Here is a 23564-nt window from a genome sequence, read left to right as displayed (position 1 = left end):
TTGCTAGCCTTCACTTGTACTAAGCGGGAATACTGCTTGTGCATCCAATCCCTTAAACCCCAAAGTTATGCCATAAGAGTCCACCATACCTTCCTATATGCGGTATCTACCTGCCGTTCCAAGTAAATTTGTATGTGCCAAACTCTAAACCTTCAAATGAAATTCTGTTTTGTATGCTCGAATAGCTCATGTATCAACTAGGGCTGTCCGTATCTTCCATGCTAGGTGGGTTATTCTAAAGAGGAGTGGACTCCGCTCCTCACTCACGAGAAAATGGCTGGTCACCGGGATGCCCAGTCCCATGCTTTATGCAAACTAAATCAAAATAGTTGCAAACAAAACTCCCCCTGGGACTGTTGCTAGTTGGAGGCACTCGTTGTTTCGAGCAAGCCATGGATTGATGCTTGTTGGTGGAGGGGGAGTATAAACTTTACCATTCTGTTTGGGAACCGCCTATAATGTGTGTAGCATGGAAGATATCGCCATCTCTTGGTTGTTATGTTGACAATGAAAGTATGCCGCTCAAAATATTATTTATCTCTATTTCAAAACCGAGCTCTGGCACCTCTACAAATCCCCGCTTCCCTCTGCGAAGGGCCTATCTATTTACTTTTATGTTGAGTCATCACCCTCTTATTAAAAAGCACTAGCTGGAGAGCACTGCTATCATTTGCATCCAGTACTATTAATTTATATTGGGTATGACTATGACTGGATCTCTTTTACCATGAATTACAATGTCTAGTCAGTCCTTGATCTTTAAAGGTGCTCTGCATTTATGTTTTGCGGCCTCAGAAAGGGCTAGCGAGATACCATCTCATTATATCATATCATGATTGTTTTGACAAAGTGTTGTCATCCGAGATTTATTATTATGGCTCGCTAGTTGATTATGCCATTGATATGAGTAAACATGAGACCTAAGAGTTATTGTGAATGTGGTTAGTCATAATCTTTGCTGAAAACTTGAATGCTGACTTTACATATTTACAACAACAAGAGCAAACAGAGTTTGTAAAAGTTTTCCTTTATCACTTTCAGTTTATCAACTGAATTGCTTGAGGACAAGCAAAGGTTTAAGCTTGGGGGAATTGATACGTCTTCGTCGTATCTACTTTTCCAAACACTTTTGCCCTTGTTTTGGACTCTAACTTGCATGATTTGAATGGAACTAACCCGGACTGACGCTGTTTTCAGTAGACTTTCCATGGTGTTATTTATGTGCAGAAACAAAAGTTCTCGGAATGACCTGAAACTCCACGGAACATCTATTTGGAAAATAAGAAAAATACTGGTAGAAAAAGCCACGTCAGGGGGCCCACACCCTGTCCACAAGGGTGGAGGACGCGCCTGCCCCCCTAGGGCGCGCCCCCTACCTCGTGGGCCCCCTGACGCTCCACCGACCTCAACTCCAACTCCATTATTCACTTTCGGGGAGAAAAAAATCAGAGAGAAGGATTCATCATGTTTTACGATACGGAGCCGCCGCCAAGCCCTAAAACCTCTCGGGAGGGCTCATCTGGAGTCCGTTCGGGGCTCCGGAGAGGGGAATCAGTCGCCGTCGTCATCATCAACCATCCTCCATCACCAATTTCATGATGCTCACCGCCGTGCGTGAGTAATTCCATCGTAGGCTTGCTGGAAGGTGATGGGTTGGATGAGATCTATCATGTAATCGAGTTAGTTTTGTTAGGGTTTGATCCCTAGTATCCACTATGTTCTGAGATTGATGTTGCTATGACTTTGCTATGCTTAATGCTTGTCACTAGGGCCCGAGTGCCATGATTTCAGATCTGAACCTATTATGTTTTCATGAATATATGTGAGTTCTTGATCCTATCTTGCAAGTCTATAGTCACCTACTATGTGTTATGATCCGGCAACCCCGAAGTGACAATAATCGGGACCACTCCTGGTGATGACCATAGTTTGAGGAATTCATGTATTCACTATGTGTTAATGCTTTGTTCCGGTACTCTATTAAAAGGAGGCCTTAATATCCCTTAGTTTCCATTAGGACCCCGCTGCCACGGGAGGGTAGGACAAAAGGTGTCATGCAAGTTCTTTACCATAAACACATATGACTATATTCGGAATACATGCCTACATTACATTGATGAATTGGAGCTAGTTCTGTGTCATCCTATGTTATGACTGTTACATGATGAACCGCATCCGGCATAATTCTCCATCACCGATCCAATGCCTACGAGCTTTTCATATATTGTTCTTCGCTTATTTACTTTTCCGTTGCTACTGTTACAATTACTACAAAACACCAAAAATATTACTTTTGCTACCGTTACTTTTGTTACCGTTACCACTACTATCATATTACTTTGCTACTAAATACTTTGCTGCAGATACTAAGTTATCCAGGTGTGGTTGAATTGACAACTCAACTGCTAATACTTGAGAATATTCTTTGGCTCCCCTTGTGTCGAATCAATAAATTTGGGTTGAATACTCTACCCTCGAAAACTGTTGCGATCCCCTATACTTGTGAGTTATCACTAGACCCAATCATCGACGGATATCATCTCACCCAAGTCCTCATGGACGGCGGCAGTAGTCTTAATCTTATATATCAGGACACAGTCCGCAAAATGGGTATAGACCCGACAAGAATCAGCCACAGCAATACTACCTTTAAAGGAGTAATACCAGGCCCAGAGGCCCGCTGTACGGGCTCTCTAGTACTAGAGGTTGTATTCGGTTCTCCCGACAACTTACGAAGTGAAAAGTTAACCTTCGACATCGCTCCATTCTGAAGCGGCTATCAAGCACTACTCGGAAGAACAGCTTTCGCTCGTTTTAATGCAGTACCGCATTACGCTTCTCTTAAGCTTAAGATGCCCGGTCCACGTGGCATCATCACAGTTAGCGGAAATGTTGAGCATTCCTTACGCGCGGAGGAACGTGTGGCGGCTTTAGCAGCCGAACACTAAAACGGCCCCTCCAACCAGAATAAACGATCGGTCGTCAAGACCGCGGACACGGCTAGACGAGTCCGGCGCATCACTAGCTGTAACAGCTTAGATAAACCTGCGATTGGTTTGATGGATTACCCCCATAGGCGGTACCAGGGGCTTCCCGCATGTACAAAGGACTACAGTTCGGCTTGACCTTACTTATCTGAATTTTAATGGTTTATTAAGAATAACCAATTTTTTGCACGACAACTTTCACCTAAGTTCTTCTCTTTTGCAGATGATAATCGTGCTACACCCTTCTAGGATACGGCACAACGGAGACACAGGCGCAGACATGCAACAGGGCCCCGCTCAAAGGTTTCTTTTTAGAATAAGACCCTGTGTAAACCTTTTTTACTGTCTCTTGTTGCTTCACATCCTCCGGATACTCAGTATAACCGACAGGGATGCTGACGTTATTGGCATTTCGCCACGTCAGAATAATGCACGTACCTGGACACTCGGGGTTCATTATCAAGGGCATTACTCAGCCCGGTATATGTTGTAAAGACCGAATACCTTAGGGAGTGTTCGGCGTCGCGAGTTTGGCCTTATATGCATCAGCTCCGAATCATGTCTTTGGTCAAATGTTGGGTTTGCCCGGCTCCCGCGTTTTGCTACCTTACATTCCGCTCTATCGGCTAAGGTGGCACCGGGAAAACTACTATGATTGTGCCCTGGTTCATCCGGATGAGCACCTCAGTAGAGAAAGCCGAAAACTGACTGTCATGATAAAGCGCGAGATTGGTCAACCACTCGATGACTTAGCGGAATCTTCGGGATTCCTCCGCATTAACGAAGGTCCGGTTTTCCCGGTCATGTACGTACGCGCACCGTATCCGGATAGCCACGGAAATACTAGGGGCTATATAGTAGCCCCACTGTCAAACTCCTATGGTTAAGTGAAAGTGCTAAAGCAATATAGTCTGATTGCCTCGTTCACCGCGCTACCACCTCCTTAATGGACCAATACGTTGGATCAAGTGTGAAGACGCGCTTTTGCGAACACCCCCGCATTATATGCGTGGGGGCTGAAGCCGACGACTGCAAACTTTCAGGATATATATACATAAACGACCGCACAGGAGGCATAATAATACTTTCAGGCAAAAGTATAAACATAGCCTTTATAATTAAAATAACATTGTTCTTACAATTGGGATACATGTCACTAGAACATGATACTCTTCGAGCACTGAGCCTCTATTAAACGAGCGCCTTCTAAGACTTCTTCAAAATAGTTCTCGGCCGATATCCGGCCTACGGCCGAACTCTGGGTTGCAATAGCGGTGGCCTCCATCTCTGCCCAGTATGTCTTCACACGGGCAAGAGCCATCCGCGCACCCTCTATGCACGCCGACCTCTTCACAGCGTCGATATGCGGCACAGCACCAAGGAACCGTTGCACTAAGCCAAAATAACTATTCAGCCTTGGTCCTTCCGGCCAAAGATGATCCACAACAGACCTCATGGCAAGACCGGACAACCTATGGAGCTCGGCCCACTCGGCCATTTGCTCATTTAACAGCAGCGGACGCGCCGGAGCATTAAACTGCGACCAGAACAACTTTTCCACTTCGTGATCTTTTTGATCTTCGAAAAACTTGGTCGCATCAGCAGCACTTGCTGCCAAATCCAGGTACGCGTTCGCAGAACTCCATAATTGATCCAGAAGGGCATACTTAGGATCTCCGAACTTTGTCCGTAACAAAAAGGGCTTCCCAGCCGCGATATCTCCGGCTTGACGTAGCTCCTCCTTCTCCGCTCTGATTTTAGAGCGGGCTTCCTTGGCTGCTACCGTGGCTTTCTCCAGGTCCGCCGTCTTCATTTGGCTTTCCTTTTCAAGAAGCTCATAACGGTCGACGGCATCTTTCAGCTCAACAGCCATCTTGGCTATTTTCTCTTTGCTCTGGCAATGCGCAGCCTGCTCGGCTCTTAGCTCTTCGGCCGCCTTTAGGGCGGCCGCATCACTCTTCCTGGCTTGTTCCTTGGCTCGGGCAAGTTCCGCCCGAAGGGTCTCCACGGCGACAGCTCCATCTGCAGTCACAGCATATTACAGATACTAGCATCATGCTCCTCTTAATAGGTGTTGATCATAGGAGAATACATACCCTATGCCTCGTCAAGCCGCTTGTTTACAAGAACGATGTCGGCATCTGCCGCATCAAGTTGCCGCTTCAGTTCGGCAAACTCACCAGTCCGGCTAGCCACCGGAACATCAGCCACCTGCACGTGAAAGCAGCACGGTTATTACCTGGGACTATGATCCTCTATTTGCCGTCTTTTTCGACAGCAACCAGAGTCTTAGGGGCTACTATCTGCACAGGGCACACCTAGCGTGTGCGGTACCGTCAAAAAATATATATTACTTTGTGTACCTCAAAGCCTCTCAGCAGGCTCATAAAAGCTTCATGCAACCCGCTTTCGGCGGATGAAATCCTCTCAACCACCGTACCCATTAGCGTACGATGCGCTTCTGAGATAGCCGCTTGCTCCAGAAGATTCATCAGTACGTCTGGTCGCGCACTGGACAGTCCCGGACTCTTTCTGTTGCTCTCCTTAGGAGCCGAATACTCCGGACTTCGGGTGGCCGAAGGGTTACCCTCTGGCCTTGGCGGATCAGGAGAAATCCTCCGTGACGACACCTCAGGGTCGTCCGCGTCGCGAGGCGGGGAGGCACGGGGAGGTGTTTCGCTCTCCATCTTCTCCGGAAGAAGATCCCCCGAAGAAGAACTCTGTCGAGAAGGACTACGATCCGAACTACAAGACATACATCTCGGTTATTGTTCTCAGAAATGAAGCAGGGTATATTTACTATAAAGTACTTTTATTTACTTACAGCTCGATGGAGGGCTGGTCCCCTTGCGGGTACTGTGCGGTAAGGATGCCCTCCGGGGTAGGGCCCTCTGACAAAGGTTTCTTCCCTCGTTTGAAAACCATTGTTTCCCAGTCTTCAGAGGCGGCCCTCTTCCTTCCTTGGGGAGAGGGAATTTTAGATTCCTCTCCCCGGTTATCCTCCTTCACGGAGGCACTAATTCCCCCGGTTTGGATGAATAATGAGTGAGGCTCGCTTTCGGCTTCTTTGTTCCTCCCTTTATCTTCCCCTGATGGCGCTTGATAAGGCGCAAGCTCAAGCATCCTGGCTAGTACAGGATCCGGTGAGCCCTCGGGAAGGGGGGCCGAACACCTGATCATCTTCGCCTTTTTTATCCAGCCCTGGTCAAAAGGCGACTTTTCAGAATGATGTTGTGGTAAATTAAAAGACAACGTGTTCGGCCGGAATTACTTACTTGGGTCTGGACGATTGCAGTTCAGACCCGCATCCTCGGTGGTGTCCGGACACTTTATTCGTGATCCGAAGAACAATCCATACATCTCTTCGAGCGTCGCGCCGAAGAATTGCTGAATAGTTCGCGGTCCTTCCGGATTGAACTCCCACATACGGAGAGGTCGACGTTGGCATGGCAGGACCCGACGAACTAGCATGACTTGCATTACCTTGACAAGGCTGACATCTCCCTTGAAGAGATCTCGGATGCGGCTCTGCAACGTCGGCACATCATTAGCTGGCCCCCAGTCCAGCCCTTTGTTGACCCATGACACCAATTGTGGCAGGGGGCCCGGACGAAAGGCGGGGCCAGCTACCCACTTAGCACTTCGGGGAGCGGTGATGTAAAACCACTCCCGCTGCCATAACTTGGATGTCTCCGGGAAGGAACCCTTTGGCCATGGAGCATCGACGCCTTTGTTTATTATGGCGCCTCCGCATTCTGCGTGTCGCCCCTCAATCATCTTCGGCTTCACATTGAAATTCTTGAGCCATAAGCCGAAGTGTGGGGTGATGCAGAGGAAGGCTTCACACACGACGATGAACGACGAGATGTGAAGGATGGAATCCGGAGCCAGATCATGGAAATCGAGCCCGTAGTAGAACATAAGCCCTCTGACAAAGGGATCAAGACTAAAGCCTAGCCCTCGGAGGAACTGGGAAATAAATACGACACTCTCGTTGGGTTCGGGAGTGGGGATGACCTGCCCTCGAGCAGGCAGCCTGTGCGAGATTTCGGCGGTCAGATACCATGCTTCTCTTAACTTCTTGATGTCCTCCTCTGTGACAGAGGAGGGCATCCACTGACCTTGAAGGTTGGATCCGGACATGACTGAAGGTCCGAAGCGCCTAGCCTGAGCCTTGGGTGTTGGAACTCGAGGTGGGGGAAGGATTCGATTGAGTGCGAGAAGAAAAGGACAGGCCTTGGCCCCTTTATAAAGAGGGTGAATATCAAGCGTCCTCCGCGTGGCCATTTGGAACTTGCCTAAAATCGAGGAGCCATACCAGCAGGCACGATGGGGTTACCCACGCCCGTATTGATGAGAATCCCGTGAAAAAAGGGACACGATCTCTGCTTCGACAGGACGTGCCAATAAAACCGCCTCGCAACACGTGCAGTGGCAGGCTCGGAAAAACGGTTCGTCATGACCAAACCACGGTAGTACGTCACGTTATGAAAAGCTGTCAGCGGATTAGATTTGTGGAAATATTATTCTCTCTACGGTGGTATGTGGAATTTGTTTTGCAGAGCCGGACACTATCCTTGGGTTCAAAATCTTCTATGGAGTATTCGGAGGAGGAACCCGCCTTGCAATGCCGAAGACAATCTGCGCGCCGGACTCATCGTCATTGAAGCCTGGTTTAGGGGCTACTGAGGGAGTCCTGGATTAGGGGGTCCTCGGACAGCCGAACTATATCCTTTGGCCGGACTGTTGGACTATGAAGATACAAGATTGAAGACTTCGACTCGTGTCCGGATGGGACTCTGCTTGGCGTGGAAGGCAAGCTTGGCAATACAGATATGTAGATCTCCTCCTTTGTAACCGACTCTGTGTAACCCTAGCCCCCTCCGGTGTCTATATAAACCGGGGGGTTTAGCCCGTAGGACAACAACAATCATACCATAGGCTAGCTTCTAGGGTTTAGCCTCTACGATCTCGTGGTAGATCAACTCTTGCAATACTCATATCATCAAGATCAATCAAGCAGGAAGTAGGGTATTACCTCCATCGAGAGGGCCCGAACTTGGGTAAACATCGTGTCCCCCGCCTCCTATTACCATCCGCCTTAGATGCACAGTTCGGGACCCCCTACCCGAGATCCACCGGTTTTGACACCGACAGCACTAGATCGGATCTTCCGCGATTTGAATCGTCGCGAGTACGACTCCATCAACTGCGTTCTTGTAACGCTTCCGCTTAGCGATCTTCAAGGGTATGAAGATGCACTCCCTCTCTCTCGTTGCTAGCATCTCCTAGATTGATCTTGGTGACACGTAGGAAAATTTTGAATTATTGCTACGTTTCCCCAACAGTGGGGCCTCGTCGAACGAAGAAAACTCGACGCGGGTGGGGGCGGGGGTGGGGTGTGGGGGTGGCGGAGGAACACGGGCGGTGGGGGCCGGTGGTCCGGCCGGCGGCCCGTGCGGTGTTCTGTATGGGAAGAATCAGAGACGAGGAAGAAGAAGGGTTAGGAGACGTAGGATCTTCATCCAACCGCCTGAAATGGTCGACTGACCCAAATGACAAAAGTCGCGCGACTTGCATGCAGACATGCCTTTATATTCAGTACCATCATCATACCTGCTTAGCACTGCTCCTGAATCCATCAAGCTATAAACAACGTGCCACTCATAATTCCAAACTTCTTGCTCAAGTACGAATCTGATATGATGTTGATATTACTAAAACAGATAACATTTAATTGGTCAGCTAATGTTCCTACTTTACTTTCGAAAAGCACGTGCACCACATATAGAGAGACAGCGGGGAGTTGCTTTCTTAATCCACTCTGGTTCATCATGTGTGGGCACTGCGCAACGAACATTTTATTACCCAAAATCTGCTTGCTCTTCTTTAGCTTGTTCCTCTTCCGTTCTTCTTTAATAAGTACTCTCTCCATTCCTAAATACAAGTCTTTGTATAGATTCCACCATGGACTACATATGGAGCAAAATGAGTGAATCTACACACTAAAATGTATCTGGATACATCTGTATGTGATCCATAGTGGGAATCTCTACCAAGACTTATATTTTGGAAAGGAGAGAGTATGATAGTAGTATAGTATGTTCCTTGTAGTGAAGATGAGCAGGGACATTTGCAGTGTAGAGGTCTATTCGGTCGGTTGTGATGGACACCTTGAACTCTTCAGGCCTCTTTGATTCGTAGGATTTTGTAAACATGGGAATAGGATTTGTAGTGGCCTGCCCACTTGAATCCTATAAGAATAGCAAGGAAATGCGGGGAGCTATGTCGCCTTTGAGAGTTACACTGATATTAACAGTACCGCACCTTCAGTTGAAGAGAGCTCGTATCCGAAGCCTTTCTAGCCATACCGGCAATACTAGCCCATATATTCCAGCAAGTTCCACCTTGCTGATTTTACTCTGATGCTTAAGGTTTTCCCGTTATATCTACACTATGATCTATGTAGCTGCTTTGTGTCGCACAAGCAGCAGTCCACTCTTGAAGCTAAACACTCCAATGACTTACAAAATTGGCACCAAGGCATTGAGTGCCATTATGGATGCAATGAAACTCATACGCTCCCCACCTATTGACTCTTGTTCAGAATATGATCCTAATGACTCTTGTTCAAAATTGCCACATATAGAGAGACAGCATGGAATTGCATTTCTTTGGGCGCTGTGATTCATCATGAGTGGGCAACCAACATTGTATGCAATGAAGCCGAACCTCGAGAATATGCTTCCTCTTCTGTTCTTTAACATGTTCCTCTTTTGTTATTTTGTATTTAGTATGTACAGTATGTTCCGTGTCAGGAAGGGGAGCAGGGACATCTGCAGTCAACAGCTGATAGAGCTGGCCTGTACGTCATCGATAGGCTTTCAATTACTAGCGGCAATACAACACCGTATTTTCAAGCCAGTTCCACTTTCCTGATTTATATATCGTGGTTATGGTGTACCCCTTTTATGTACAATATGATCTGCCTAGTTGCTGTATGCTCTTGTTATCATGGTTTGGCAATAAACTCTCTATACAGTATATTTTGAACCTATCATCTGCCAACTATCCTTACTTCTGGAGCCTATTTTTTTGTGTACTTGTGCCAGATTATATAAATGCACGCACCATATTATAGCACACATGAGCTCTCTCATCAGAATCCAGTGATAGCACACAAGTGTTTACAGGGGCGCCCCTATATTAGAATATCCTCTGCATTACAAAGATAATCTCACAACTATTTATGTTTTCATGGTTCTCAGATATTATACGTAATTACAGTGAATATCAGAATCCGCGCATCAGAAGAATATTGTGGAACACTGCAATGACTTACAAAATTGGCACCAAGGCATTGAGTGCCATTCTGGATGCAATGAAACTCATACGCTCCCTACCTGTAGATTCTTGTTCAGAATATGATCCTAATGACTATTCTAACCTCGAGGAGTCAAAGGCAGATGGCCTGTCATATTCGCCCATCAAGGTGCTTGTTCTAATTTGGCAAGGTTTTATTGATTGCGCGTATCTTGCATATGTTGTCTTGCATTTCTTCTACTTTGTTGCACCGCCATCTGCTTAGTTTACTCATCATATATGTCGAGATGCCATGCCCATCCATTATCAATACATATTCCATCTGTCATCATACCATGTTTTTCCACTCAAATGTTGTTCTTGTGCATCAGACATCAAAAAGGAATAGGGTGATTGCCGAACCTGAAGGAGCACCAGCAAAGTCCTTAAAAAACGTGGTTGTGCCGGAGAAATCAGACAGCACCCCACTTATATTGGTTGTACAACCAGTGACACAAAACGTAGGACCGACTCCAGCAGACTGTACCCATACTTCACTGGCCACACCACTAACCCCACCACATAGGACCTGCACTCCAGCAAAAGGTATGCCGATTTCAGTTGCCATAGCACCAGCCGTACCACAGAAAAATCCCACTCCAGCAAAAAGTACAGCAAGTCCACCGGCCGAAGACCTATCCCAACTGCAGAGACGGCCAATTCCTGCAGATTGGAACCCCATTCCAGTTATTCCCAGTTAAAAGACAATGCTTTCAATGTTGTTAGGGACTACGTGCATATATTCCCATCATGGGAAGATTATAGTGAAGACAAACATGATTTTCACATCTTCCTGTCCCACTTACATGTAAGTGCTATTATTCATGGTGATTATTTTCCTGTTTTCTGCTGATTGAACACATCAATGATTTACATTACATTGTTGTAAGTAGGCGAGGGTCAATCTGGATAGTCATGATGAGCAAAGCTTGCTTGCACTTTTCAAGGAAGCATTGCAGCAGTATCAGTGTTACCTGAGGAAATCACACTTTGATGGAAAGCCTATAAACGAATTTCTGGTGAAGTCTCCTGTGCTAAATTTAGAAGACATTGAATGGAAAAACCTTGTTATGCACTAATCTCGTTCCGAGGATGAGGTACTGTCTATGATATCGCATGACAATTTGAACTTCTACTTTTCCGCATGTGCCTTACGGATCTTTTTTGCAGGAAATCTGCTCGAAAAAGAATTCCGGTTTGAAAAGAACGACGGGATATCGCAAATATGTTGCTCGCTACTTTGCTCTTGTTAGTACCTATTGTCCTATATCACTGTACTTGCATACATACCTGGTTCATTATGTGACAACAGTATGCATGATAGCTTGCTTATCAATTGTTCGCTCCAAATTATCTGATCTGTATGAATGGTTACATTAGTGTAGAATATATCCAATGCCAATGCAATTTTTTAGCTCTGCATTGTTCTTGTAAGTACCTGCTGTCCTTTATCAGTGTACTTATATTGACAGGTAGTTGTTCATGTACCATCACTCTACAGCTTATTTCCTTTGCCCTCCATTTTCTACACATAAGATCTATATTTACTCTTACCATAAGGTTGGATAACACCGATGATACTGAAGAAGTTTAGCTCTGCATTGCTCTTGGCTGTACCTTTTGCCTGTATCGCTGTACTTACATTTATAGCTACTTGGTTATGTAGCATCACTCTTCATCTTATCTTAAATATTCTCCATTTTTTCTTATATTGTCACATCTATATTTACGCTTAACAAAATGTAGAATAAAGGCAATGCTTATGAAGAAGATTCTATGGTAAACTTCTTGAATTGCCCCCCCCCCATCAGCATGGACAAGGGCTTTATAGAGCCTGCCTTCACCAATAATGTAAGTTTCTCCTTATCAAGCCTTCAAACTTTGTTGTGTATATTTGGTTAGGCATGACTGCAACAGCTGTTTATTTTTGGTGTTTGCATCAAATTGCATGTTTAAAGTTTATTATGTACTCCCTCCGTCCCATAATATAAGAACGTTTTTGACATTAGTGTAGTGTAAAAAATGTTCTTATATTATGGGACGGGGGAGTAGTTCATAAACAAAAGTTTGACCTTCTCAATTTAAGTTTTCAGTTGTACAACCAAGTTCCTTCTTCATACCATGTAAATTAAACTATAGAGAGCAAGTGATCTTATTTTGCCAATCTGAAATGGGATAAATTGACAGCACACTAACCATTGGTACTTATGAGTTCTTGATCTGTAATCCAGTGGTGTCGTGAAGCTGCCAACTCCTTCACAATGTCATTCCTGCCATGTCTTGACCTGAACAATACCATATTGTGTTAATGCTATTTTAAACTATGTCACTTTATTCGTCAGTAAGAAATGTGATGAATTGTCAGCACTGATACTTATATGTGCAAAACATGTCATATGTCTGCTTGTTTATCTTTCAGAGTGAGGAGGATATAAGTGTCAAACAAGTGCAGTCTCATCAGCTTGCTCAGCTGCTTGCGCTGCAGCTCCCGAGCAGGGCTAACCTTTCTTGAACTCTATTGAAGTGCTGTCGGTTTTGTATATTATTTTGTCGGCATGTTTAATTGCACCGGTGGCGATCTTTGATGCCCAGTGTATGTAATCTGTTGTCTGCTTGTGCTTTATTATCATAGTGGCGAACTTTGATGCCCAGTGGATGTAATATGCCGTAATTTCTTTATTGTATAGTCTAGGTTTTTTTTCTTATTCACGATGCTGCACTTATTTTACTGTATATATATCCTGTCTTCGCAGTAAACCGGCCAAACCGTAAAATTACGGTACATAATCGGGCCGTCATGCAAATCACTATGTATGATCCGCATCATAGGCCCCGTCATCTTGGTCCGTTAACAGGCCTAAATGTAAACTAGCCCACTAGTAGATTCGGGCCTTTAATAGGCCGAGTAAACCGCCGGCCCTATTTTCCCAAGAAAACTCAATGGGCTTTTAGGAGGCTGAAAAGTAGGTTGGTCCTGAAACGTGCCGAATAGCTCACGGGCCGGAAGCAGGCCGAAATAGACCCCGGCCCATGATTGTGCCAATCAAATCATGGACTTATAACAGGCCAAAATTGTCTCAGTCTTTGTTTGGCCCAATCAGATTATCGTCTGTGAGCAGGCCGGATGCAAACGGGGTCGTAGTTAGGCCCAACTATATGACGGGCTTTTAACAGGCCGAAATATATATAGGGCCGAAATGTTAAACGGGCCTTTAACAGGCCGAAACTAATATCAGGCCGAATTACTAAATGGGCCTTTATTAAGTGGGCCCAAAAGCATAGCGTCCAGTTGACGGGCCGAATCTGATATGGGCCATAATTTAGCCCAAAGCCTCTCAAAGGGCCAGACCTGATCTGGGCCATAATTTGGCCCAGAACGTGGTACGCTTTTAACGGGCCGGATCTCATATGGGCCTTTATTAGGCCCGGAACGTGGCAGACTGTTAATGGACCGGATCAAATATGGGTCGGCATTTGGCCCAAAACATGGCAGCCTGTTAATGGGCCGGCCTACTAGTGTCATCAAAATCTTTTGGGCCTTTAGCTGGGCCGGCCCATTATGGTCGGCGAAATCTCGTGGGCCTTTAGTTGGGCCGGCCCATTATGGTCCGCAAAATCTTGTGGGCCTTTAGCTGGGCTGGCCCATTATGGTCCGCAAAATCTCGCGGGCCTTTAGTTGGGCCGACCCATTATGGCCCGCAAAATCTTGTGGGCCTTTAGCTGGGCCGGCCTATTATGGTCCGCAAACGTGGGCCTTTTGCTGGGCCGGCCCATTATGGACCGCAAAATCTTGTGGGCCTTTAGTTGGGCCGGCCCATTTAAACTTTATGGGCCACTTTTGTGCCGGTCCACGTGTCAACATTTCATAAGCGCATCTCGCCCATTGGATGAGTGACACATGTGCCAATGGGGAGCTGACACGTGTTTCCTCCAGCCAATGATGATTTTACACGTGGAAAATCGCCATTGGTCCGGGCTGTTAACGGGTTATCGGATCCAAAACTGGACCCGATAGCTTAACGGCGACCCGTTACGGTGGATGCCACGTGTCGGCCACCCTTGACGAAAGCACTTCTGTGACGCGCGGTTTTTCGCCATGGAAGTGGACACTTCCGTGATGATAATTTTGGTAATGTCATGGAACACTTCTACGACAGCACATGTATGACTATCTTGATTCTATCATAAAATCGTCATGGATGTACATGCATGACAGAAAACGCGACCTACTGTGACAAACACGTATCATCACGGAAGTGTATTTTTTTTGTAGTGTCAAGCGCAAATTCCTCAAGGCCATGATGCCTTACCACAAGGCCATGTCCTCCGTCATTCGTCAAAGGCCGGACTTCCACACCTTGTCCTCAAGTGAAGTGTTGGATGAGTTTGTGGCTATGAGCATCTTGGACAAGACCGTCGACAAGGAGGTGTTACGTTGTCAAATAGCAAAGAAGCCCAACCTTGCCTTGAAGGCCAAGGTTAGTGTGGAAGAAGAGGAAGAAGAGGAGAGCAACCCCGAAGATACAAAGTATGCTTATCATGAACACATGGCTCTTGCTTCAAGGCAACTTTGGAGCAAGAAGAACACAAGGCCCAACTTCAACAAGAACAACTCAAGTGGCGCGAAGTTCAAGCAACGAGTGAGCACTTGCTATAATTGTGGCAATGTGAGCCACTTTGTTGTGGAATGTCCTTATGAGAAGAGGGAAGACAATGGTGGCAAGCTCATCTGAAAGGACAAGGCCAAGTCTTTCCCCAACAAGAGCAACTTCACCAAGAAGACTCCTCCCAAGGGGTTGGTGGCACAAGAAGAGTACCATGAGGATGATGATGATGATGATGATGATGGTGAGTCGGTTGCCATGGCCTCTGTTGCCATTGCGACAACTCCACGGGTGTCTCTCTTCGACTCACCCAATGAGAACATCACCGCCAAGTGCCTCATGGCTAAAGCCACCAACAAGGTAACCCCCAACATCAAAACTACCATCATTCATAATCCTTCTTTGACGGATTGCATTGATGAACATGAGGGGTCTAATGTGGAGGAGAATGAATTTGAGTCTTTTATGAGTAAACTCAAGGGTAAATCCAAGAAGCACTTCGTTGCTCTCTTGGAACAACTTGGTGAAGCCAATGACATGATCGAGGCTCACAAAGATACCATCTCTAAGATGGAGGGGCATAGTCGTGACTATGCCGATGAGATTTCGGATCTTTCCAATGCTCTTGAGGAAGAGCGAGGTCTTCGTCTGGCTCTTGAGGAGTCATACAACGATGACCACGCTAAATTAAAGAAAGATCTTGATCATGCACTTGTTGTATCTCGTGTGCTAAACTCCGAGAAGGCCAAGCTTGGGGTTGATCTTGCTAGACTCAAGGAGGAGTTTGATATACTTGACAAGGCTCACAAGGCCTTGAAAGGTGTTCATGCTAGCCTCAAGGAGTCTCATGATCAACTCCAAGTGAAGCTAACCAAGGAGAAAGCCACTTTTCCTCACATGGTTTTAATTGATAATGCAAATGCTACTAACCCTTGTTGTGAGCATGTGCATCTTGTTGAGGAGAATGCAAAGTTGAAGGAACAACTTGAGAAAGGCCTTGTGTCGTGCATACAAGGTGAGAAGAACCTCAACAACCTTTTGAGCAATCAAAAGGAAGTTGTGGCCAAGGAAGGGATTGGGTTCGCACCCGTGTCCAAGAACAAGAAGAAGAATGACAAGACCAAATGACCTCCTCCTCTCAAGCAAACTTTTGTGAAGGAGGGAGAGGGTGCTTCCAAGGAGAAGAAGAACAATGTGAAGGGTGGTGGTGTCAAGAAGGGCAATGCCACCCCTTCCAACAAAGCCGGCGACTTTAACCCTTCTTATGTGTTGTGCCGTGCTAGTGATGGGCATGTTTATGCCAAATTTGTTGGTTCTCCTTATGAGTACATTGAATGGTCTATTTGGGTTCCTAAGACCCTTGTCACTAACATCAAAGGACCCATTACAAAATGGGTACCTAAAACCAAGCATTGATCTCTTGTAGGTGTTTGCTTCCGGTGGGGGATCATGGTTGCTCGATAGTGGAGCTACAAATCATATGACCGGAAGCAAGGACTTGGTGGTGGACGTGCACAAGATTCCATCTATGCCCACCAATGTCGAGTGGGGTGATGCCTCGTCTTCTAAGGTATTGGGACTCGGCAAGGTTGTCATTTCTCATGATCTCACGATCGAGAAGGTCATGCTTGTTGAGTCCCTTGCATACATTTACTTTCCGTTCGTCAACTTGCACTCATGGGCTTTGCCACTTTCTTTGATATTGATACCGTGGCTCTCTTGTGGAGCAAGACTCTGAAAGTAGCCTTTGTTGGGCATGTCGAGAACGGTCTCTATGTGATTAACTTTTCGGAGCAACCCACTAAGACCGCGACATGCCTAATGGCTAAAGTTGACGTGGGATGGCTTTGGCATCGCCGTTTAGCCCATGTCAATATGAGATCTTTGCAAAGTCTTCTCAAGGGGGACCATGTCCGTGGACTAACAAATGTTAGTTTTGCTAAAGATCGTACTTGCAGTGCTTGTATCGAAGGAAAGCTACATGAGAAGGCTCACCCTCCCACAACTATCATTTACTCGAAGAGGCCTTTGGAGCTCCTCCACATGGATCTCTTTCGGCCTCCATCCTTTGTTAGTCTTGGGGCCAGAAAGTATTGCTTGGTGATTGTGGATGACTATTCAAGATACACTTGGGTATATTTCTTCAAGAGGAAGAGTGAGACCCAACAAACCATCATTGACTTTGCAAATGAAGCCCAACATCAACACAATGCAAAGATCTTGACTATAAGAAGTGACAATGGCACCGAGTTCAAGAACTACACCTTGGATGAGTTTCTTAGTGATGAGGGGATCAAGCATCAATATTCCACACCATACACCCCTCAACAAAATGGTGTAGCGGAGAGGAAGAACCGGACGTTGATGGATGCGACAAGGACCATGATGGCGGAGTTCAAGTCTCCATACAACTTTTGGGCCGAAGCCATCAACACTGCTTGTCATGCATCTAATCGGCTCTACCTCCGCAAGGGCTTGAACAAGACTCCATATGAGATTCTCACCGGTAACAAGCCCAACCTCAAGTACTTCCGGGTGTTCGGGTGTAAGTGTTTCATTCTCAAGAAAGGTGTTCGTTTGTCTAAATTTGAGGCTAGAGCTCATGAGGGCATATTTGTTGGTTATGCTACAAACTCCCATGCTTACCGTGTTCTTAATAAGTCCACGGGACTTATTGAGGAGACGTGTAACATGGAGTTTGATGAGAATAACGGCTCCCAAGTGGAGCAAAGTGGTACTTGTGATGTAGGTGATGAAATTCCTCCCCAAGCCATAAGAATAATGGGTGTTGGTCATATCCTACCCATTGAGGAACCCCTTGTGTCCGAGGGAGAAGGACAATGTTCCACTCAAGTGGAACCATCACCAACCCAAGACCCACATGCTTCCGAAGAACAAGGTGAAGGCCCTCAACCAAATGAACAAGATCAAGGGCAAGATCAACCTCAAGATGGTGGTGAACCACCAAGTGATGCTCGAGGTCTAGCTCGAGGTCATGAGCAAGCTCAAGATCAAGAGCAAGCTCAAGACGACGCTCAAGATGATCAAGTTTCTGCTCCTCAACTCACCCCCGAGGAGGAATTGGAGCGTCGTGCCGCCAAGATTGCATCCAAGCTCTCTACCAAGGGTCATCTCATGAGGAATGTGCTTGGAAGCATTCAAAAGGGGGTAAGCACTCATAGACAATTGGCAAACTATTGTGAACATCACGCGTTTGTCTCTTGTGTTGAACCCCAAAAGGTCTATGAGGCGCTCGAAGATCCGGATTGGCTCAATGCCATGCATGAAGAACTCAACAACTTCGAGTACAACAAGGTGTGGAGATTGGTGCCAAGGCCAACGGGGAACCACAATGTCATTGGAACCAAGTGTATATTCAAGAACAAGCAAGATGCTCATGGGACCATCGTTCGCAACAAGGCAAGATTGGTAGCACAAGGCTACTCCCAAGTCGAGGGTATCGACTACGGTGAAACATTTGCTCCCGTTGCTCGCCTTGAATCCATTCGTTTGTTGATTGCTTATGCTTCTCATCATAACTTTAAGTTGCAACAAATGGATGTGAAGAGTGCTTTTCTTAATGGTCCTATTAATGAGTTGGTGTATGTCAAACAACCCCCCGGGTTCGAGGATCCCTACTTCCCCGATCATGTGTATCAACTCGATAAGGCACTCTATGGCCTTAAACAAGCCCCACGTGCGTGGTATGACCACCTTACCGAGTTGTTGCAAGATCGTGGATTTGAAGTTGGGAAAATCGACCCCACTCTTTTTACTAAGAAGGTCAAAGGGGAGTTGTTTGTGTGTCAACTATATGTTGATGTTATTATCTTTGGTTCCCCTAACAAAGCTATCAATGAGGAATTTGCCGCTCTCATGACCTCAAAGTTCAAGATGTCTTCGATGGGAGAGTTGAAGTTCTTCCTCGGATTCGAAGTCAAACAAAGAAGAGAAGGAACCTTCATCAACCAAGCCAAATACACTCAAGACATGCTCAAGAGATTCAAGCTAAGTGATGTCAAGCCGGCTTCCACTCCAATGCCCATCAAATGCCAACTTGACATTGATCCCAATGGTAAAGCGGTGGATCAAAAGGTATATCGCTCCATGATTGGCTCCTTGCTTTACCTTTGTGCATCTAGACCGGATATCATGTCGAGTGTGGGAATTTGTGCACGGTTTCAAGCCGCACCTAAGGAAAGCCACTTTGTGGCGGTCAAACGAATCTTTCGATATTTGGCTCATACCCCAAACTTTGGCTTGTGGTACCCAAGAGGAGCAAACTTCAAGCTTGCAGGATATTCGGACTCGGATTGGGCGGGAGACAAAGTGGATAGGAAATCCACCTCCGGAGGGTGCCAATTCCTTGGTTGCTCTTTGGTAAGTTGGTCTTCTAAGAAGCAAAGTTGTGTGTCTCTCTCATCCACCAAAGCGGAGTATGTGGCGGCCGGTAGTTGTTGTGCACAACTCCTATGGATGAGGCAAACTTTAAATGATTACGGTGTCATTTGTGACAAAGTGCCTCTTTGGTGTGACAATGAAAGTGCCATCAAGATTTCTCTCAACCCGGTTCAACACTTCAAGACGAAGCATATTGAGATTCGGTATCACTTCATCCGGGATCACATTAGGCGAGGGGAGATCGAGCTCAACTATGTCAACACTCATGATAACCTTGCAGATATTTTCACGAAGCCCTTGGATGAAGCAAGATTTCGCGAGTTAAGGCATGAGCTAAATATCATTGATTCGAGCAATGTTGCTTGAACCCTTGCACACCCCACCATACTCAACTTGTTATCTTGTTTAGGTGTAGGCATGGACATAGGGGGGGTGTTGTTCTCTCAATGAACTCTCCCTCCCCGCATTATGCATAAATTGATCAACTCTTTCACATTAGCCATTGTTGATGGTACTTGTTCTTCAAAGATGAATTTTGGTCATGGGCCCAAGGATAATTCTTCGTGGTGCCATACCAATTGACTCAAACATAGGTGGCTCCGGCCATCGCCCTCTCTTTGGAGAGGTTGTGTTGCGTGTTTAGTCCTTGTTGTCTCTTGCCTCCCTTTCTTCGTGCCGAGCTTGCGTGTGTTGTCTCGTGGGTTAGCTCTTTGGTGTGTCCGTTTGCTGGAAGGTTGCTTTGCAAAGGCCATTTTTATTCTCTGTTTTCGAAACGTGCATTTTCTTGGTTCTACGGTACTACCGTGGCTTACCACGGTACTACCGCGGGAGCTGCGCAAGGTACTACCGCACCCAGCACGGCAGTAATTTTTTACTGCCGCTGGGGGAGCGGTACTACCGCCCACGGTGCGGTACTTCCGCCCAGGCGGTACTACCGCGATGACACGCGGTACTACCGCGCAGTCGAGAGCGCGTGGGGGTTAAGAGCGGGCAGGGGGAGTTCCCACTCCCCCATACCCATTCAACTCTTTTTCCCCACGCTGTCTCTCTCTCTTGCCCAAGAACGGCGCCGGAGACCCTCGCCAGATCTCCGTCTCTGGCCGCTCTCCTCGCATTTTGTCCGGCGGGATCGTTCCCCACCACTTCCTCTTGCCATGGAACAAGGTTTCTCCCCAAATCCCTCTCTCTTTGGTTCGTTCTTTCGTTTCTAGGTTTTGGGGAGATGCATGTTGTTCTTGAGATTTTAGGCCAAATCTTTGCATGAGTAGGATGTAGGAGAGTAGTAATGCGTAGAGATGGTACTTGGTATGTTGCCCCGTGGTGGATTTGATCAATCGTAGTACCGCCTTGTTGTTACGGTTGTGCTCAGATCCATTTGAGGTTCGGATCTGACATCGTGCGGTACTACCGCATCTCTGGTGCGGTACTACCGCTCGTACGGTACTACCGCTCCTCAGGAGCGGTACTACCGTGCGAGGCGCGGCACTAAAATTCTACTTCCGCTTCGAGGCGCGGTACTACCGTGCCATCCTGGCATGGTACTACCGTGGCTAGGAGCAGCACTAAAATTTTAGTACCGCGCATTCATGCGGTACTACCGTTGTTGTCAAATCTCCCAAGTGGCAATTACCAAGTGCGAGTTCTACTTGTTTCACCTGTTTTGTTGTGGTCTTTGCACTGATCCCTCTCGTTTTTCTTGCGTGTTCTTGTGTTGTGTGTCATAGGTGGTGGCTCCGGTGCCCCTGCACGCCGTTCCAATCCCAGCCGTGACACGGGCTCCAAGCGTCTGTGCAACCAAGACAAAGCTCTAGAGGGCTCCAATGCCCCCCAACGCAGGACCAAGACCACTGCCACCAAGAACAAGGAGCCCTCCATGGGCATGGATGAGATACCACTTGCTGAGTTTGTCACTCGAAGGAGGATCAACCCTTATGTGAATCCTCGTGCCAACTTCAAAGGGAATGATCTGTTCTGGACCAAGCAGCAGAATCTCATTTATCTGGATGTGATCAAGGCCAAGCAGAACATCTATGTGGATGTGCACTGGATTTACATGAATCACATGAGGGAGGATAAGCACCGTGCCTACTTTGGTGAGGCTTTGGACCTGGTAGAGCAGTTTGGCATTGAGGACGTGATCTCTTTCCACCTGGACTTTGATCCCGAGATTGTGGCCCAGTTCTTTGCTTCGGTCCACTTTCATACTGATGAGGAACGAAAGATGACCTGGATAACCAATGGACAACAGATGACTGCTAAGTGGAAGAACTTCATGGATTTGCTCCACGTACCTGATGAGGGGCTCAACACGCCTGTTGGTGTTCGCCCTCATTCCAACCCCGAGTCAGCTAGCAAGAACAAGCAGTACCTTGTGGAGAAGAAGCTTCCCAATGACAAGAAGACGTGGGTGTTGAACCCATTCCTTGACATCATGCACTGGATCTTCCGCAACTCCCTCTTTCCCCGCATTGGTATAAGGACAAGGTGCATGCCTATCTTGTGGATATGATTCTCATCTGTGAGGAGGGGCGTCTCTCTCAGACTCAACCTCTTGACGTCTCCACATCATGTGGTGCGAGCTTCGGTTTGCGGTGTTCAACCGTAAGGTACCCATCTATGGACCTTACCTGTTTCTCTTGATCTCGAAGACCTGGGAGAAGCTCTATCCTCATGACGAGTTTCTTGCCCCTGACTGGATCCGTCACGACCCCATCAAGCTCCGCATCAAGCCCCAGTGGGCTAACACCACTACTCGTGCTGAGGCAGAGGCTGCTAGGATGGATGTCGATGAGGAGGAGATTGAGGAGGAGGAAGCAGATGAGGACAGCTCTGTTGGGTATGCCCCTCCCTTTGCTGAGCCATCATGGGCTAAGAAGCTGAAGGCCAAGATGAAGGCCTTGTTCTGCATGCAAGCCAAGGGGCAATACAGGACTCATGTTGCTTCCAAGGAGAGTCGCCGCCGTGACAAGAGGATCTTGAGGACATTTGGCAAGGACATATCCAGTGGGTCCGAGAAGCACATCACTCCAGAGGCAGAATGGATGGCGAAGCAGGGGTATCAGTGGACTGAGTCTGAGGAGGAGCCTATCCCCGTTGCCGAGTCTGACGAGGAGCGTGACGAGTGATCACTTCAGCTTGAGCCACCACTTGTGTCGTAGGTGTCCTCTCTGCCTTTTTGGTGGCTCGATGCCAAAGGGGGAGAGAGTGTAGGATTTGCGAGTCGTGTGTCATGTTTTCGTCTTGTCGCCTTGCTTTCGTTCCTTTGAACCTCGTTTGCTTTGGTTTGGTTTGTGCTTGTGAGACCTTCCTTTCATATGGTGTAAGACATATGCACTCTACCGTACCTTATTGGGCCTATGCTATCTTGTGCACTTTACTTTATGCTCATAGTTATTATCTTGCTTAGTGTTAGCTTTGTTGTTGCAAGATATGCCTTGTCTATAAAATATAGGGGGAGTGTTGATCCTAATATGTGTGCCGTGCAGTCCAAAGCACTTCTCTTGATAGCACACATCTAGGGGAGCCCGTCTATATTTTATAGATGTGGGGTTTGCCCATGTTCGTTCTTTATCTCCCTTTGTGCAAATCCCATATTGTCATCAATCCACCAAAAAGGGGGAGATTGTAAGGGCTATTTATCCCTTAGTTGTTTTGGTGATTGATGACAATGCTTTTGCGGACTAATCGTGTGCATGGAATATTTCAGACATATCATGACTAGGCACAAGACGATTTGGTGCCCCTCAAAGACTATTGAAGACGGTGTTTCTCTATGTTTCTTTTCGGTGGATTTGAGTCGTAGGAAAGCCGTACTATTAAGAGGGGGTCCGCTTTGGAAAGGTTTGGGTGGAATCATCACGTACACGTCTACTCCTTTTGCACCACCTTTCCTTTGGCACTTTGGAGCATCCTCCGTCCTTTCTTGTCTATGCAAAATGTCGTGTTGCTGAACTGGGGCATGCGGTAGTACTGCTCCTCGGAGCGGTAGTACCGGCCTCTGGCGCGGTAGTACCGCAAGTGCCCACGGTAGTACCGCACCCAGGGAGCGGTAGTACCGTGGCCTCTGGCCAGGCGCTGTTGCTAGTGCGGTAGTAGGGCGGATGTAATTTTTTACATCCGCGCCCTATGCAGTAGTACCGCGCCATGGGCGCGGTAGTACCGTGCGCTCTGGCCAGACTCAGCAGCATGAGCGGCAGTAGGGGCGGATGTA

The 23564-nt window shown here is 47.0% G+C and overlaps 2 protein-coding genes across 4 annotated transcripts in view; one reads left to right on the top strand and one right to left on the bottom strand.

Annotated features, from left to right (window-relative positions):
* Nucleotides 1-10083: 10083 nt before the first annotated feature.
* The window catches only part of LOC141022147 (uncharacterized), a 35574-nt gene continuing 22093 nt past the window's right edge, over nucleotides 10084-23564 (bottom strand). For all 3 annotated transcript variants that reach the window (XM_073498209.1, XM_073498210.1, XM_073498211.1), the window contains 3 exons: nucleotides 12546-12634; nucleotides 10713-11012; nucleotides 10084-10632 (listed from right to left, as the gene is read on the bottom strand). In XM_073498209.1, the coding sequence (XP_073354310.1) occupies nucleotides 10577-10632; nucleotides 10713-11012; nucleotides 12546-12634 (445 nt within the window). In that variant the 3' untranslated portion in view covers nucleotides 10084-10576. The remainder of the gene's footprint in view (nucleotides 10633-10712; nucleotides 11013-12545; nucleotides 12635-23564) is intronic.
* LOC141022230 (uncharacterized) lies at nucleotides 16601-21863 on the top strand. Its single transcript, XM_073498552.1, has 2 exons — nucleotides 16601-18001; nucleotides 21369-21863. Exons 1-2 carry the CDS (start codon nucleotides 16631-16633, stop codon nucleotides 21861-21863), a joined length of 1866 nt encoding a protein of 621 aa, XP_073354653.1. The 5' UTR covers nucleotides 16601-16630.

Source organism: Aegilops tauschii, chromosome 5 (genome assembly GCF_002575655.3).
Source record: "Aegilops tauschii subsp. strangulata cultivar AL8/78 chromosome 5, Aet v6.0, whole genome shotgun sequence".
NCBI lineage: Eukaryota > Viridiplantae > Streptophyta > Magnoliopsida > Poales > Poaceae > Aegilops > Aegilops tauschii.
The sequence above is the reverse complement of the archived record's forward strand: the minus strand, read 5'-3'. Positions and strand labels throughout refer to the sequence as shown.

Bases quoted from the DNA above. Each gene is read 5' to 3' on its own strand.
- LOC141022230 (XM_073498552.1), top strand. From the start codon at position 16,631: ATGGGCTTTGCCACTTTCTTTGATATTGATACCGTGGCTCTCTTGTGG. The intron at 18,002-21,368 runs GTTTCTGCTCCT...GATGTGATCAAG, and splicing joins ACGACGCTCAAGATGATCAA to GCCAAGCAGAACATCTATGT.